This window comes from Macrobrachium nipponense, chromosome 2 (genome assembly GCF_015104395.2).
Source record: "Macrobrachium nipponense isolate FS-2020 chromosome 2, ASM1510439v2, whole genome shotgun sequence".
Classification (NCBI taxonomy): Eukaryota; Metazoa; Arthropoda; class Malacostraca; order Decapoda; family Palaemonidae; genus Macrobrachium; species Macrobrachium nipponense.
Genome location: NC_087201.1, coordinates 155,816,130 through 155,831,264, shown reverse-complemented (window position 1 = coordinate 155,831,264; position 15,135 = coordinate 155,816,130). Strand labels below are relative to the sequence as shown.

The 15,135-nt window shown below is 37.2% G+C and overlaps 1 protein-coding gene across 1 annotated transcript in view; it reads left to right on the top strand.

Annotated features, from left to right (window-relative positions):
• Positions 1 to 4,645, top strand: part of LOC135221058 (WD repeat-containing protein 43-like) — a gene marked incomplete in the record, with an annotated part of 14,088 nt that extends 9,443 nt beyond the window's left edge. Inside the window, 2 exon segments of the mRNA XM_064258801.1 lie at positions 2,951 to 3,198; positions 4,137 to 4,645. Coding sequence (XP_064114871.1) covers positions 2,951 to 3,198; positions 4,137 to 4,507 — 619 coding nt within the window.
• Positions 4,646 to 15,135: the final 10,490 nt, after the last annotated feature.

Sequence of the window (15,135 nt, the reverse complement as noted above, 5' to 3'; positions counted from 1 at the left end):
TGTCAGGCACCTGGACAAAGGAACAGGTGTCCTGGCACATCAATTGCAAGGAACTTGTGGCCATACACCTAGCCTTAAAGTTCTTCGAACAGATAGTCAGAGACGGGGTGATACAGATAAACTCAGACAACAACCACGGCTCTGGCTTACATACGCAAGCAAGGAGGCACGCACTCTTTCTCCCTCTATCAGTTGACAAGACACCTGTTAACCTGGATGGAAGAAAGAGGCATAACTCTCCTCACAAGGTTTTGTTTCAAGGGATCAAGAATGTGAGAGCGGACAGACTGAGCAGGAGAAACCAGGTCCTCCCACAGAATGGACTCTTCACGAAGAAGTGTGTCGAAGTCTTTGGTCCCTGTGGGGGAGACCTCACATAGACCTGTTTGCGACATTCCTCTCCAAAAGAATAGAGACCTTTTGCTCTCTAGTAGAAGATCCGAGAGCCTTCGCAATAGACGCGTTTCTCATGGATTGGTCGGGTGTGGACGCTTACGCCTTTCCCCCGTTCAAAATCCTGGGGGAAGTGCTCAGGAAGTTCGTAGCTTCGAAGAGCACGAAGTTGATACTCATAGCCCCATTTTGGCCAGCCCAGGAATGGTTCACGGAGGTACTGGAGTGGATAGTGGACTTCCCCAGATCGCTTCCAAACAGACACGATCTACTCAGACAACCCCACTTCGAGAGGTTTCATCACAACCTCCCAGGTCTCGCTCTGACTGCCTTTCGACTATCGAAAGACTTGTCAGAGCGAGAGGCTTTTCTCGCAAGGCTGCGGGCTCTATCGCTAGAGCCCGCAGAGCTTCGACGAGAAGAGTATACCAGTCGAAGTGGGAAGTCTTTAGGAGGTGGTGTAAGGGTCAGAAGCTGTCCTCCTCCAGTACCTCTATAGTGAATATTGCCGATTTCCTCCTCTTTCTGAGAGAGGGAATCACACCTATCTGTCTCGACAATAAAAGGATACCGAAGCATGCTGTCTTCAGTATTCAGGAATCGAGGCCTGGACATTGCTAACGACAAAGATCTACACGATCTAATTAGATCTTTTGAGACTTCGAAAGCAGCTACTCCTAGAACACCTTGTTGGAATCTAGACGTGGTCCTGAAATTCCTCTCATCGGATAAAATTCGAACCTTTACATCTCGCGTCCTTCCGCGACGTCACTAGGAAATGCTTGTTCCTGGTGGCTCTCGCTACAGCCAAGAGGACGAGCGAATTACACGTCTGGATTTCCACGGTGGGGTTCAAAGGAGATGCTGCCATCTGTTCTTTCCAGACAATGTTTCTGGCAAAGAACGAAAACCCATCAAAGCCTTGGCCCAAGAAGTTTTGAGGTAAAAGGCCTATCTAACCTGGTAGTAACTAGGCCGAGAGATAGAGAGATCTCTCTGTCCAGTGAGAGCTCTTAAATACTATTTAGAGAGGAAGAGGCAGATGGAGCTTGTCAACAAGGTCTTTGGTGTGCAGTGAAGAACCCCAAACGACTCATGTCCAAGAACGCCTTGGCTTTCTTTGTGAGAAGCGTTATTACGGACGCTCACAAGAACTGCTCGGAGGAATCCTTCGGTCTTCTAAAGGTCAAGACGCATGAAGTAAGAGCAGTAGCAACGTCTTTGGCGTTCCAAAAGAATATGTCTCTGAAGAATATCATTGAGACTACATATTGGAGGTGCAATTCAGTGTTTGCATCTCATTATCTGAAGGACGTGAGAGTGACCTATGAGAAGTGCTTCTCCGCTAGGTCCTTTTGTATCATCAGCAGATACAAGTACTGGGTCTTGGAGCAAAGACTGATCCTTAATTTTTTTTTTATATTGTATATTTTTTTGTAATGAAAGTGTAATTATGTTTCGATTTTTTTTGTTGTTTGTGAGGAGTTCGGGATAACTCCTTACAATCTTAGAACTAAATGGATGTTAGGATCAGGTGATCGGGATCGGTTTTGGTGCTCCTTGAACAAGGTGTATTGTCATGTTAGTGAATAGCACCCAATGACAAAGGCCTTTAGGCTCTGCGAGTAAGTGGATAAGACCCCATTGGCAGACCCACAAGAACTCTTAGCCATAGATCATTATCTCGCTGAGGCTCTTGAGGCTAAGCAGACTCCAAGGCAGTAGCCGCGAAGTCTTCAGCCTAATAAGGTAGGAACCAAGGTTTATAAATACCTACAACATATGTTGTTTACCTGTCTATTTCAGTAGTTAGCTGTCTCTTACCCACCACCAATGGGTGCTAATCAGCTAAGTATATATCTGGCAGGGAAGTTGAATGTATAAAAATGATATTGTCATGTTACAATAAAGTTTTTATACATACTTACCTGACAGATATATACGATTAATAGCCCACCCAGCTCCCCCGCAGGAGACAGGTGGAAGAGAAGAATTCTGATTAGAAAACGGGGATGGTTCCTAGTCCTGCCACCCAGGGCAGGGCGGGGTAGATCACCTGACCTACCTGTAGCGTGTGCCGCGAAATTGAAATTCTTGTCGGAGACGACGGAGTCTATAGCTAAGTATATATCTGTCAGGTAAGTATGTATAAAACTTTATTGTAACATGACAATATCATTTTATTTGGCTTTTAGGAGTCCTGTGGATTCTGTTGTTTTGTAAAGCGATTTGATGAAACCATTTCTTCAAATTTTTTGGTCTCGTAGGGATTTGAAGTTGAATGAGAGGTGGAAATATGAGGAAAGTTTAGGAAGTTAGACATCTTGGTAGGCCCTTTAGATATAAATTTTTTAATACTGTAAAGATGTATTTTATGATATGCACTTTTACTCGATGGAGTTAATTATGAAAAAATAAATTTTTTTTTTTACAGCATTAAGTTATTTTATCCTAATGTTAAGACAGAGGGTTTTCATCCTAATGTTAAGACAGAAGGTTTGTTAGTTATGAAAAATACAAATTGATTAAAAATTTGCCATTTTGTGTCTTATTTCAGAAATGCAAATCATGTCAAATGGGTACGATCAGTTTTGTATCATCACATGAGTCACCTAAGCACAGTTCCTGATCGACAGGAGTTAATGCAACCCTTCTTCAACATCAGTGCAGCTCGTATGTCTACTTTTTCTCAGGTGACGCAGTTACATGCTCGACTGGACCTAATTTTAACACATGTTGCAGCAAGACAACAAGAGGTTAAACAGAAGGATACAGAACCAGAAGCTTTACTTGTTTACAGAGATGGTATGTACTTTCATTTTCGTTTGTCATCAATTACCATTAGTGTTCATCTTTAAGGGAGGTCTAAAGTAGTTATGGCAGAACTTTATTTTGGAATTGGCAAGCTTCAACTCCATAGTCATGGTTATGCTGACAAATTTACACCAACACTACTATACAGACTTTTTGCACATAATTCACTGGCTACAATTCACTTGTTCCTTATGGCATAGGCATGAAGCCTGTAGTACTTTTTGCAACAAATGTGGGAACTGACAAAGAAAATTTGTCAAATACATTAGTTTTTTAAAAATTGTGTCCCTTAGAATGTTAAGATTCATAGCCAGAGAATGTAGGGAAGATAATATTGCAGAATGGCAGTAGTGTCTAGAGGCTGGATGATGATGTAAGTATGGAATGAGCAGAACAACAAGTGGAAAGCCGCAAGATGTGGAAAGAGGAGATAGATAAAAACCTAGACTTGATGATTTGTTGCCGATTTGTATTTTTATGTGATAAAAGTCATTTAAGATGCTATTTAAAATCACATTTAATTCTTAAGTTTATGACATTATATGCGCATAGATTGTAATGGAACATTTCATTGACTAGTTATGAGTTTTTATATGCATTTAAGAATAATTCAGTCAGTTGATCGAGTTGGAATTACTTGTAGGAGGACTAGCCTTTCTTGTAACATTTGCTATAGTTAGAAATAATTTAATTATTTATAAAAGATTGGAATTTGGGCTTGTCAGGTTTTTCATATAATATTCCCTTATTTTGGTGATATACGTGTGGCAGCATACCGCTGACTAGTAAATGTGCATGCATCGATTTTCGAATATTTTTCGAATATTAAATGCATTTTCCATAGCAATTGTATTCATCACTTTTGTATTTAGTACAAAACTGTCTGTGAACCTTAAATTCCAAATGTTATGTTTATAATTAACTTTCAGAATCTTCTGACGAAGATGACATGCTGGGATACACGATGATTGGTGTATCAGAGTCTGAGGACAATTGGGACGAGTTGTCAGATATAGATCAAATGAATGGCCCAACTGATGAAGAATCAGAAATGGAAACAGACCCACAATCTGGAGCTGTCAAACGAAAGTTAAACGATAGAGCTGGAAAAGGAGAGGACAGTGATGATGAAGACGAGGAAGAGAGCGTCGATGGTGAAATTGATGAAGATGATAGCAAAAATGCTGAGGATGATGATGATGGTGATTATGGCGATGATGAGGATGATGCCAGTGAAAACAGTGACATTGATATGAATGGTGATGATGATGGTGGTACAGACAGTGACAGTGAAGAGTGATCATCCATACAAACACTGAACATCCTGATTGTTTTCTTTCCAAAGTTTAACGAAAAATTGCAGAACATTTTTAATATTTTTATGTTTGACAGCCATTGCATGAGAGAAGAGTTACAATTAAATTATTTTAATATGGAAGTTTTCTTTTAAACAGTTCCTAAAGTATTTAGATTATTATTATTTATTAATAATAATAATAATAATAATAATAATATTATTATTATATTATTATTATTATTACCCAAGCTGCAACCCTATTTGTCAAAGCAAAAAAATGCAAAAGATTTATATTATTAACCATGCTGCAACCCTATTTGGAACAACAGAAGAAGAATAAGATATAGTATAAATGAAAGAACACAGAAAGATTAATAGAGTAAATCAAACTATGAAATGCTCATAAGCCTACTCATCAATAAATTCCATTACCACTCTAGTTTAAACTTTGAAGAGGAGCCTGGAGCTCAAGCACACGACTATGAGGTCATTCCAGAAATGGCTACAATGGAAACAACTACAGGACTATAAGGTCCATTCCACAAATTGGCTACAGTAGAAACAAAACTTATACGAAGTGTGTGATGCTGAGCCGTTCAAAAGCAGAGTTAGGACAAATCTAAAGGATTTTACTTCATATCTAGGACTACATAGTTCATGGTGGAGAATTAGAACGTTGTGCAACATGCAAAGTTGGATATCTGAACTACAATGCCTGAGATAACACTGAGAATTGGCAACCAAAGCATATACTAATAGACAGATGGGATAGATACAAGTTCATTATCTGCATATGCAACAATCTTGTTTTCAAGGTCAAACCATATGTCTTGCATACATGATTACACATGAAAAGTTGTAAGCCAGCATCACTATTCCCGACAAATACCAAACATCTGCCATATAGTAGTTGAAAATTAATTATAATGCCAAGAAATGCTGCCCTAAGCTTTAGAACAAAGTCATGATTAGACCAATGATTACTGATTTTCTGATGTATCATGCCTATTAGAGAAACTGCAGAATTACAGGCTCAGTTAAGGAAAGAATCCTAGTTCATAAAGTAAAGAATAAACTAAATGAGATAGATGAATAAGAAAAACAAACTACGAAATAAAAACTAATGTAAGCCTGCTCGACATAAAACCATTTCCAGCTATTAATAAACGTGAATTTTTCAATCATTCAACCAAAGTACATAATGCACAGCTAGAACAAACTCGGAAAACACTGTGGTACCGAACCTCACAACGAGAAAGTCACGAATAAAAAAGGATTACCTTGTAATCTAGGAATAGAGGATAAGATCTTGAGGTGGGAAGGTTCACCTTAATGCCCTGTAATTTTTACCAACAAATTTTCATAAAACTCTCTTAAGAGAATCAAGCTGGGAATCTACAATCAGGCTATGGAATCAATGCAAGTAGAGTAGCATCAGCTGTACATACAGCCAAATTGTTTTCTAAGCAAACCACGACTGCGCTTATATAACAATCTGTTCTTGAAGCAGCACCGCAACTTACTGGATTTTAAAAATCTAGAAAGTCTGAAAGAGAGAGAGAGAGAAAAAAACAATTTCTTACTCAAAAGGTGTAAGTGTGCAAAGTAGGAGGATGCTGAAACGAATGTGATCATGCACGTTTGTCCAAATCTTTCAGCACAGCTTCCTTTGTTGCCAGGGTAGCAGGCCCATCCTAAGCCGCATGGTGCTTATTTCTGTTCCTTACATGCAGCCTCATGAACTTGAGCTTCATTGTCAAAACTATCCTTGTTTCTGCGTATTTTAAATTACAGATTAATGCGTAATCTTGCGAACACAATCTAAAATTGTAAGATTTTACCCTCCTACATAGCAACGTCCTCCTTTGTTGTGCTAATGAACTGCTAACATTTACGTGGAATGTTGGAACTTGTGCAAATCGTGAACATTTACTGTATCTGAAAGTAAATATAACTATATAAAACAGTAAACAACAAATATGTTAAAGTATGAAGACAGCACAAAATAAAATGTGACAGGCACCGGAGCAGTACGATGGGAAGCCGTTACAGTAATAAACGGAATTTTTTTAAGTGGCCGGGGTGGGGGCAATAAAATTATGTAGCTGGAGGTGCCGTTAAAGCGGTAAAGCCTTTACCGTGCATTGTAAGCTTATTCTTTTTGAGACTGACAAAATCCTGCAACTTCGACATGTGTGAAGATATGTAATATATATTATATATATATATATATATATATATATATATATATACATATACATGGTTGTCATTACAAAGCCTGAGCTCCAATATCAAAGAAATTTGAAGAATTCATGATGTATGGTAGCGGGAAACGAGCCCGCAATACCATAAGCACAACGAGGTCACTTTACCGACCTAAAAAAGCAATAAAAAACGATTGCCCACTTGACTACGATGGTGAGGATGGGTCTATTCCAGCTCTAATAACATATCTCTGAAAATGACAGGTAGGTATATAAGTATGTATGAGAGGGAATAGATTTTTAACCTTCTCTTGGTCAGGTCAGCAAGGTGACCTCGTCATGATTATGTTATCGCGAGTTCGTTTCCGGCTACCGGACATCATGATTTCTTCAAATTTCTTTGAAGTTGGAGCTCAAGGCTTTGTAGTGACAAGCATATCCAAAAAGGAGCAAAGAATTTGAGAAGTTAAGAGGGCATTGTGGCTATTACAAAATTTCAAATGTTCCGTGCATCGATTAAATACCATAGAGGGTATATAGTATATACCTGGAGTTGCCATCTCTATACCAACACTACGTAGTTCGGTGGTCTCCCACCAGGGCGGCGTTGCAAGCCTTGCAACCATTTTTAAAGGTCTGCTACCATAAATAGAACAGGGATTAGTGCGATTGTGATTTTTTTTATTGTTAATGTTTAAAGGTTTAGTGAGTATGTGTTTATTGAATGTTTATGAGTAAATGTTTAGTTTAGGGTTTAGTCAATGTTTACTGAATGTTTAGTGTTTTGTGATTATTGAATCTTTATTATGCAATTATTCAGTGAATGTTTAGTTAGTCTTTAGGGTTTTAATGAATGTTTAATGTGTAAGTAATCAATGAATGTTTAGTGAATGTCTTGTAAATGTTAGTGTTTAGTGAGTTGAGTGAGAATGTTTTGTGAATGCTAGTGTTAAACAAATAGTTAGTGCATAGGCATTCAGTAAATGTTTAAAGTTTAGTGTGCTAAGTGTTTAGTGAGAGTTTAGGTTTTAGTGAAGGTTCAGTGCATGCTAGTGTTTAGTGAATAAATGTTTAGTGTGTAAGTATGTTTAGTGAGTGTTTAGAGTTTAGTGAACATGCTTGTGAATGTGTTTAACAAATTTCTAGTGCATAAGCATCCAGTGAATGTTTAGGGTTTAGTGAATGTTTAGGAAGTGTTTAGTAAATGGCTTATGATTGTTAGAGTTCAGTCAGTGTTTAGTGTGTAAATGTTTATTTTGTGTTTAGTGAGGGGTGAGTGGATGGTCATTTACTGTTTAATGAGTGTTTAGAGGTTTAATGACCATTTAGCATTTAGTGAGTATTTAGTGTTTAATGAGTGTTTAGGGTTTAGTGAGTGTTTAGTGTATAGTGAAAGCTTAGTGAATGTTTAGTGAGTGTTTAGTGTACAGTGAGTACTTAATGGATGTTTAATGTATAGTCAGTACTTAGTGAATGCTTAGTGATTGTTTAGTGTTTAATGAATGTTGAGGATTAAGTGAGTGTTTAGTGAATGTTTACCGAGTGTTTGAGGCATAGTGAGTATATAGTGAGTGCTTAGTGTTTTATAAGTGTTTAGTGAGCGTTTAGTATATAGTGAGTGCCTAGTGATTTTTGACCATTCAGTGAGTGTTATTGAGTATGAGTGTATGCTAAATGTAATTGTTTAGTGAGTGTATATTAAGTGTGTGTTTAGTGAGTGTGCATGTATAGTAGCTATGAGTGTTAGTGAGTGAAAGTGTATTGTGAATGTTAGTGTTTAGTGATTGTTCATTACTGTTTAGTTAGTGCTTAGTGACTGTATGCTAAGAAAGTCCTGTAATTTACAGGAGCTATTTATGCTAGACACTGTTTAGATCCAAAAGCAGACGCTTAGGTCTTGACCATAATGGTTGGAGTGCTTAGGCCAACCTGTTTTTGTAAGGTAATTTTTCTCTGTGAAATAGTAATAATAATAATAATAATAATAATAATACCAGCAACAACAACAACAACAACAATAATAATAATAATAATAAACAGATTAAAAATAATAAAAGTATTAAAGTATAGTACCATGAGCTGGACCGATACCTTTCAATATGGCCGCTCGAGGTCACACGTTAAGGCAGAGATCGACACTCCAGTGATATACGCTCTATGTTAAAACTTTAAACGTGTTTCATGATTATATCAATCGCAGCAATAGTAGTTGCAAAGACAGGCAATATTCCAAGGTGTAGCGTAAACGAAAGAAAGAAAAAAACGATGTTCTATTTTTTTTTTTTTTTTTTTTTTTTTTATGTAATAGCGATAATCCATGTTTAAACTTGCAGTCGCATAGTCCTGGGCTAGCCTTTCTCAATAAGCCAATACATACGTATGTGTGTGTGTGTGCACCACGGTATCTAGACCGTAGTGTGTACGAAGGTACTATGTACCATGGTCTTAAGACCATGCTATGAGTATGGACAGAGGTTTCGGGAAACGTACCGTTCATGATTATGGGATTTACCAAATAGTCTGTTTTGTATTACCGAAACTTGTGTTTGCTTGAATATGCTACAGTTAGAATATAGAATTCAGTGGCTTCGCTAAAGGACGGCGCATGCAAGATTTTCCGTTGTACTAATTTTAAACAAATTATCCATTTATAATCTGGGCACACGCTATCAAAACGTGAAGGATTACAGCTTAAAAATCCAGTTTTTATGCGTTGGGCGCTAATTGAAGTCTACGTTTTGTGTTACTTATGACCACAGAAGTTTGTGTTTAACATGCAAAATCTGTCACCCATAAATCTACGATTTAGGGCGATAAACCTTGCAGTTTAAAATGAATGTTTTTCATGAGTTAGACCCTATCCAAAATCTACGTTTTATGCAGTAAATTGGTTATCATTTTCTGCGTTTTATACAGAAAATCAGTTATCATTATCTGCGTTTTATACAGTATATCGGGTATCAAAATTTACGTTTTATGGATTAAATAGGTTATCAAAATTTACGTTTTATGCAGTATAAATCACCTATCAATATCTACGTTTCATGCAGGAAATCGCTTATCATTAATTAACAATGTTTTATGCAGGTAATCGGCTATCAAAATTTGCGTTTAATGAAGGAAATGGGTTATCAATATTTACGTTTTATGCAGGAAATCGGTTTTCATAGTCTACGTTTTATGCTTTAAATCGTTTTCATAATGTCTACGTTTTATGCAGTAAAACTGTTATAAAAAAAAAATACATGTTTGGCGTTAAACCATAAAAAAATTCACTATCCTACTGGTTAAATTTATTGTTTAAACTATAAATTTTAAAGCTAAAACCTGGCATGTGTTTTACGTTTCATGCACGCTACATCTACCAATTTTTTTCCAGGCCACTGCTTGTGCCCTGGTGTGAAACTCGTTAAACTACCCCGGGGAATCGATACCGCGAACAAAGGGGGCTGGGTGAAATCTATTGCCACGGGTTTAAATCAAAGCTCGATGCGTATACAGCTTCCAAAACCTCTATGTAATGAAAACGATTAATGGCATTCACTTTTGTTTTACTATTATTCCAGTATTTGGCGGGAGTGGGCATTGCAGCTTTTGATTGATGACCTATACAAATGATAGGGGGTCAAACAGCAGAATTAGGCAATGTAACATTTGCCTTCATAAAATTCTGAACAAGTTTATGAGTATGATTATTACGTTAATGAAATTTTAATTCATATTCTTCGTAACTTTTCAAATAGGAACAGTGCAATGTGGTAGAATTGGAATGTAAAATTTAGGCTGACCTGTGAAATCATTCAGCGGTGAAAATCATGTTGAAACAATCTTTACGAGCAGCTGGAAAGTAAGATTGGAGAAAGGAGATTGAAAGGAAATATGAACGGAGGAAAGTAAAATGAACGAAGGGAGTTTGCAGCTAAGACTTATTTCTCCGCAAAGAATGATGAATTCCTCGAGATACATGAATAGAATTGTCGAGTTGAGTTGAATATAGAATTTAGGCCAAAGGCCAAGCACTGAGACTTATGAGGTCATTCAGCGCTGAACTGGAAATTGACAGTAAAAGGTTTGAAGGGTGTAACAGGAGGAAAGCCTCAAAGCAGTTGCACTATGAATCAAGTGTTAGGAGAGGGTGGGAAGTAAGATGGAGAAAGATGATATGAAAGGAGGTACAATAAAAGGAACGAAAGTGGTTGCAGCCAGGGGCGAAGGCACGCTGCAAAGAACCTTAAGAATGCCTACAGTGCACCGTATGAGGTCCACTGACAGCACTACCCACCTACGGGGGAATTGAATTGTCGTGTAAAATAGAAAGAAGGTAAATTCGCCAGATGAAATGCCTTCACTCCACGATTTGGAGTAAAGGCAGCGCCATCTACAAGGGCCGGATAGGTCTTTGAACTGCAACCGTCCTCTAGGCGTGTGGTCATCATCAAAGAATTTCCGTTCGAGGCCGGATTTTCTTTCGCTCATATTTAAAAACGTCAAAAGTTTCAACATTTTAAAACGACTTCGTATTTAGAACAAATCTGTCCCAGTTGTATACGGCGTACATATTACTAGCTTACTCATTTTCAGGCAAAATTCTCAGTGAAATTATTGCAAGCTTTTGCAAGTTGAGTTAGGTACAACACAAAAAAGTTATAATATTTTAAAGCTATTTCGTATTTACGTCAAATGTTCCACAGTTTTATACGGCCTATATTAAAAGCAAAGTGATATGTAGCAAAATGTATCAATGATATTGCAAGTTCTTGCAAGCTGGACAACTTCAGAGCAAGTACAACACAAAAAGGTTATAACATTTTAAAGCTAGTTTGTAGGCTAAGTATAACATATAGCAAAATAAATCCATGATATTGCAAGTTCTTGCAAGCTGGACTAAGCACAAGGCAAAGCATTGACACGGAGGAGACATCTCACAGCAATTGTGGAAAAATTCATCAAAATGACGAGACAAAAATACACGTCTAACGGTGATGTGACTCACGGAGGCTGTACACCTAAAGTGGAAATGCCGAGACTGAGAGCCGATTGGAAAGATGTTCTACCACTCAGGGTATAAAGACAACCCTCTCCTCGCTTTGGTTTCGCTGAAGTGGACCTTTGCCCGCGCCCACTTGTTCACTTGTTTCAGAATATGCCCTCTTAAGAATAAATGCACTGCTGAGACATCCACGATGATACCAGTGCAACTATGTAATAAAAGACCTGCCATGGTGAAGAAATCCATAACGATGGAAGTGTACTATATATACATTAAAATATGTATAAAACAAACTTTCGAGAACCTGCTTGATTCTCCTTATCAGAGATTTATTATTATTATCATTATTACTAGCAAATTAGGGGAAGGTAGGGGGTGCCGTAGGATGAAACCCCATTATATAAACCATCTTAGGGGTCCCCACTATAACGCTGCCAAGTTTCATGCCCATCGGACCAGCTGTTTGGCCGTGATTGAATGACAGATGGACGGACAGACATAACCCCCATTATAGTAAGAGTATTCAGAGGACATACCCTATCCATATGGAAAAAGCCCCCCACAGGGACCACTGATTTGAAATTCAAGCTTCCAAAAGAATGCGGTGTTCAACTGAGAGAAGTAACAGAAGGTAACAGGAAGTGCAGAAAGAAGACATCCGTTATTAGAAGAGAAAAAATAAATGAAATAACGAATAAATAAATAGATAAAGATGAAAAAATTCAGGTTCTCGAAAGCTCGCGTTTTTTTTTAAATATCATTATGTAATCTATATTTACTATAACATCACTGGATTTCTTGCGATTATGAGATTTTCATAAATACCTACGCTTTCGTGATGCACTACAACCGCATCGGTGTGTACTGTTAAATCTCCCTGCGTTCTGCAAACAAAATTAAAAGATCTTAATCTATATTACGACTTCCTATTCGTCTTCGTTTCAATCTGAAGGTTGTTTAGTGGACCTTAAGCGATCCCTGGGTCGAGAGGTTGGATGTTTCCTAACCTTTCCGGGAGCTATTTTATTATGCCAGTTTGTGACATAACCAACATAACAAGGCCTCGCTACCTATTCATTTGTAGCGGCATATCCTCAAAAATAAATACGTCGATCAAAGATTTCAACAATAGGCAAAGGTCAGTGACTTTCAGTCTGATCGTTTCATGTTTCGTCTATCTCGGATAAAGGGATTTAACGTTATCATTAGTCATCCCCCATATTTTTTTCTACCATTCTAATCGCAAACCGAGTTTTACTCACATTCTCCTGCTGACCAGGGCGGAATGTCAAATTACTCATTCCAGAGTAGCCGTCCTTAAAATAGAGCTATTGCAGAAAAAGAGGACCAGTAGTGTGATTCGAAAACTGTATTAACTCTGGGTTATATATTATTTCCCTCACCATCAGTTTGAAAAGCCAATTCAGCTGTTACTGATGAAATCGAGCAGCGCGTACTACTGGTGTTGTTATCAGAACGAAATTGAATTAAATGAACCCGAGAAGAGAAGGGACTAATGTGTTACAGTCGTTGGCGAAGTAAGCCAATTAAAACTCTGTACTTATTTCTCAGTCTCTGACATAATGAAATTTGCTTAGGGTGGACGGAGTAAACAGTGTCAACAATATAGTTTGTGGACTGGAAAAAAAATTGAGTACGAGGTCGTTCATAAGAGTCTTGTTTTTGTTCGTTTGCTAATCAATTAACCAAATTCAAACAGACTGAAAAGCTTCATCGGAGTGAGATAAAAAAAAAAAAAAAAAAAGAGGCAAACAATGAAATCGCAGAATAAAACTGAGATTAGAATACGCGTAAGTTAATCAGGTCCAGAAAGGAGAGAGAGAGAGAGAGAGAGAGAGAGAGAGAGAGAGAGAGAGAGAGAGAGAGAGACGGGAACAGGCAATGAACTTTAAGAGCGAGTGTCCGTGTCATCAACTTTATTCGGAATAAAAAAAATAAATAAATAAAAATAAAAATGGTTTTGGTCTGAAAATACGTGTAATAATAAACAATTTGCTCTGACATATCTGCAAAGTGCTGCGATACTGCAGGGCCTATGGAATATTTCCCGTTTTAAAAGAGAGAGAGAGAGAGAGAGAGAGAGAGAGAGAGAGAGAGAGAGAGAGAGAGAGAGAGAGAAAAAAAAACTGGCGATTTTTTTAGACGGGGAGCATCCAATATTCGGGGATTTCGCTGGCGAAAACTTACGATGGATGAATAAAGTTTGGATAAACGACATTCCTTCGCTTGGATATGACTAGACACTTTTAAGATAAAAATTCCTCTCTCTCTCTCTCTCTCTCTCTCTCTCTCTCTCTCTCTTTGTGAGAATAGATTTATTTTTGACACTTGGGAGCCCATCAGATGAAAATTATATCTGTAAGTCAGGTGTGTCTATATATATATATATATATATATATATAATATATATATATATATATATATATTATATTATATATATATAATGTATATATATATAACTAAGTATATATATCATCTGTGTATAGATTTACGTATATATATACTACTGTTGTATTACACTAAAAGGCACTCATATACATGTATAGTATATATATATATATATATATATATATATGATATATATATATATATATATATATATATATATATATATATTCATTATATTCATACTGGATGCTGATGCACATGTGACGTCTTATATTTGAAGACAACACCCCTCTACTTTCCCCAAAACATCTCCTCGCCTCATCATCAGTGTTAAAACTGTTAAGGAAAAGATGAAAGTTGGCTCTAAGTTGTTCCATTTATTATCTTCCGCCGACAGCTGTTCCAAGAGTTTTGAAGACACAGTAGCGGAAACACGAAGTTCAGTGTTGAATACAGACTGAAAAAGACTGAAAAATAAAAGACTAACAGATGAAACTACTGATACCGCCCCGTTGTGGAGAAGAGAAAAATGTGTATCGCTTTTTGCGTTGAAGTAAAAACTGTACTATGGTGGAAAAAAAAACTGAACAAATATTTTCAAAGCGATTTTGTGGCCACAGGGACAATAATACCCTGGGGATTTAGTGTAAAACCATAGCATTTTTCATCGTGAATGAAGATTATTTATCAATCTCACTCACATAGTGATATCCCTTACAACAGATTATTATTTTTTTTAATTATATTTTATTTTATATATATATTTATTTTTTTATTATTTTTTTTTTTTTTTTTGCTCCTATCACAGTCCTCCAGTTCGACGGGTGGTATTTATAGTGTGGGGTTCCGGGTTGCATCCTGCCCTCCTTAGGAGTCATCACTTTTTCTTACTATGTGTGCCGTTTCTAGGATCACACTCTTCTGCATGAGGTCCTGGAGCTACTTCAGCCTCTAGTTTTTCTTTAGATTCCTTTTCAGGGATCTTGGGATCGTGCCAGTGCTCCTATGATTATGGGTAGATTTCCACT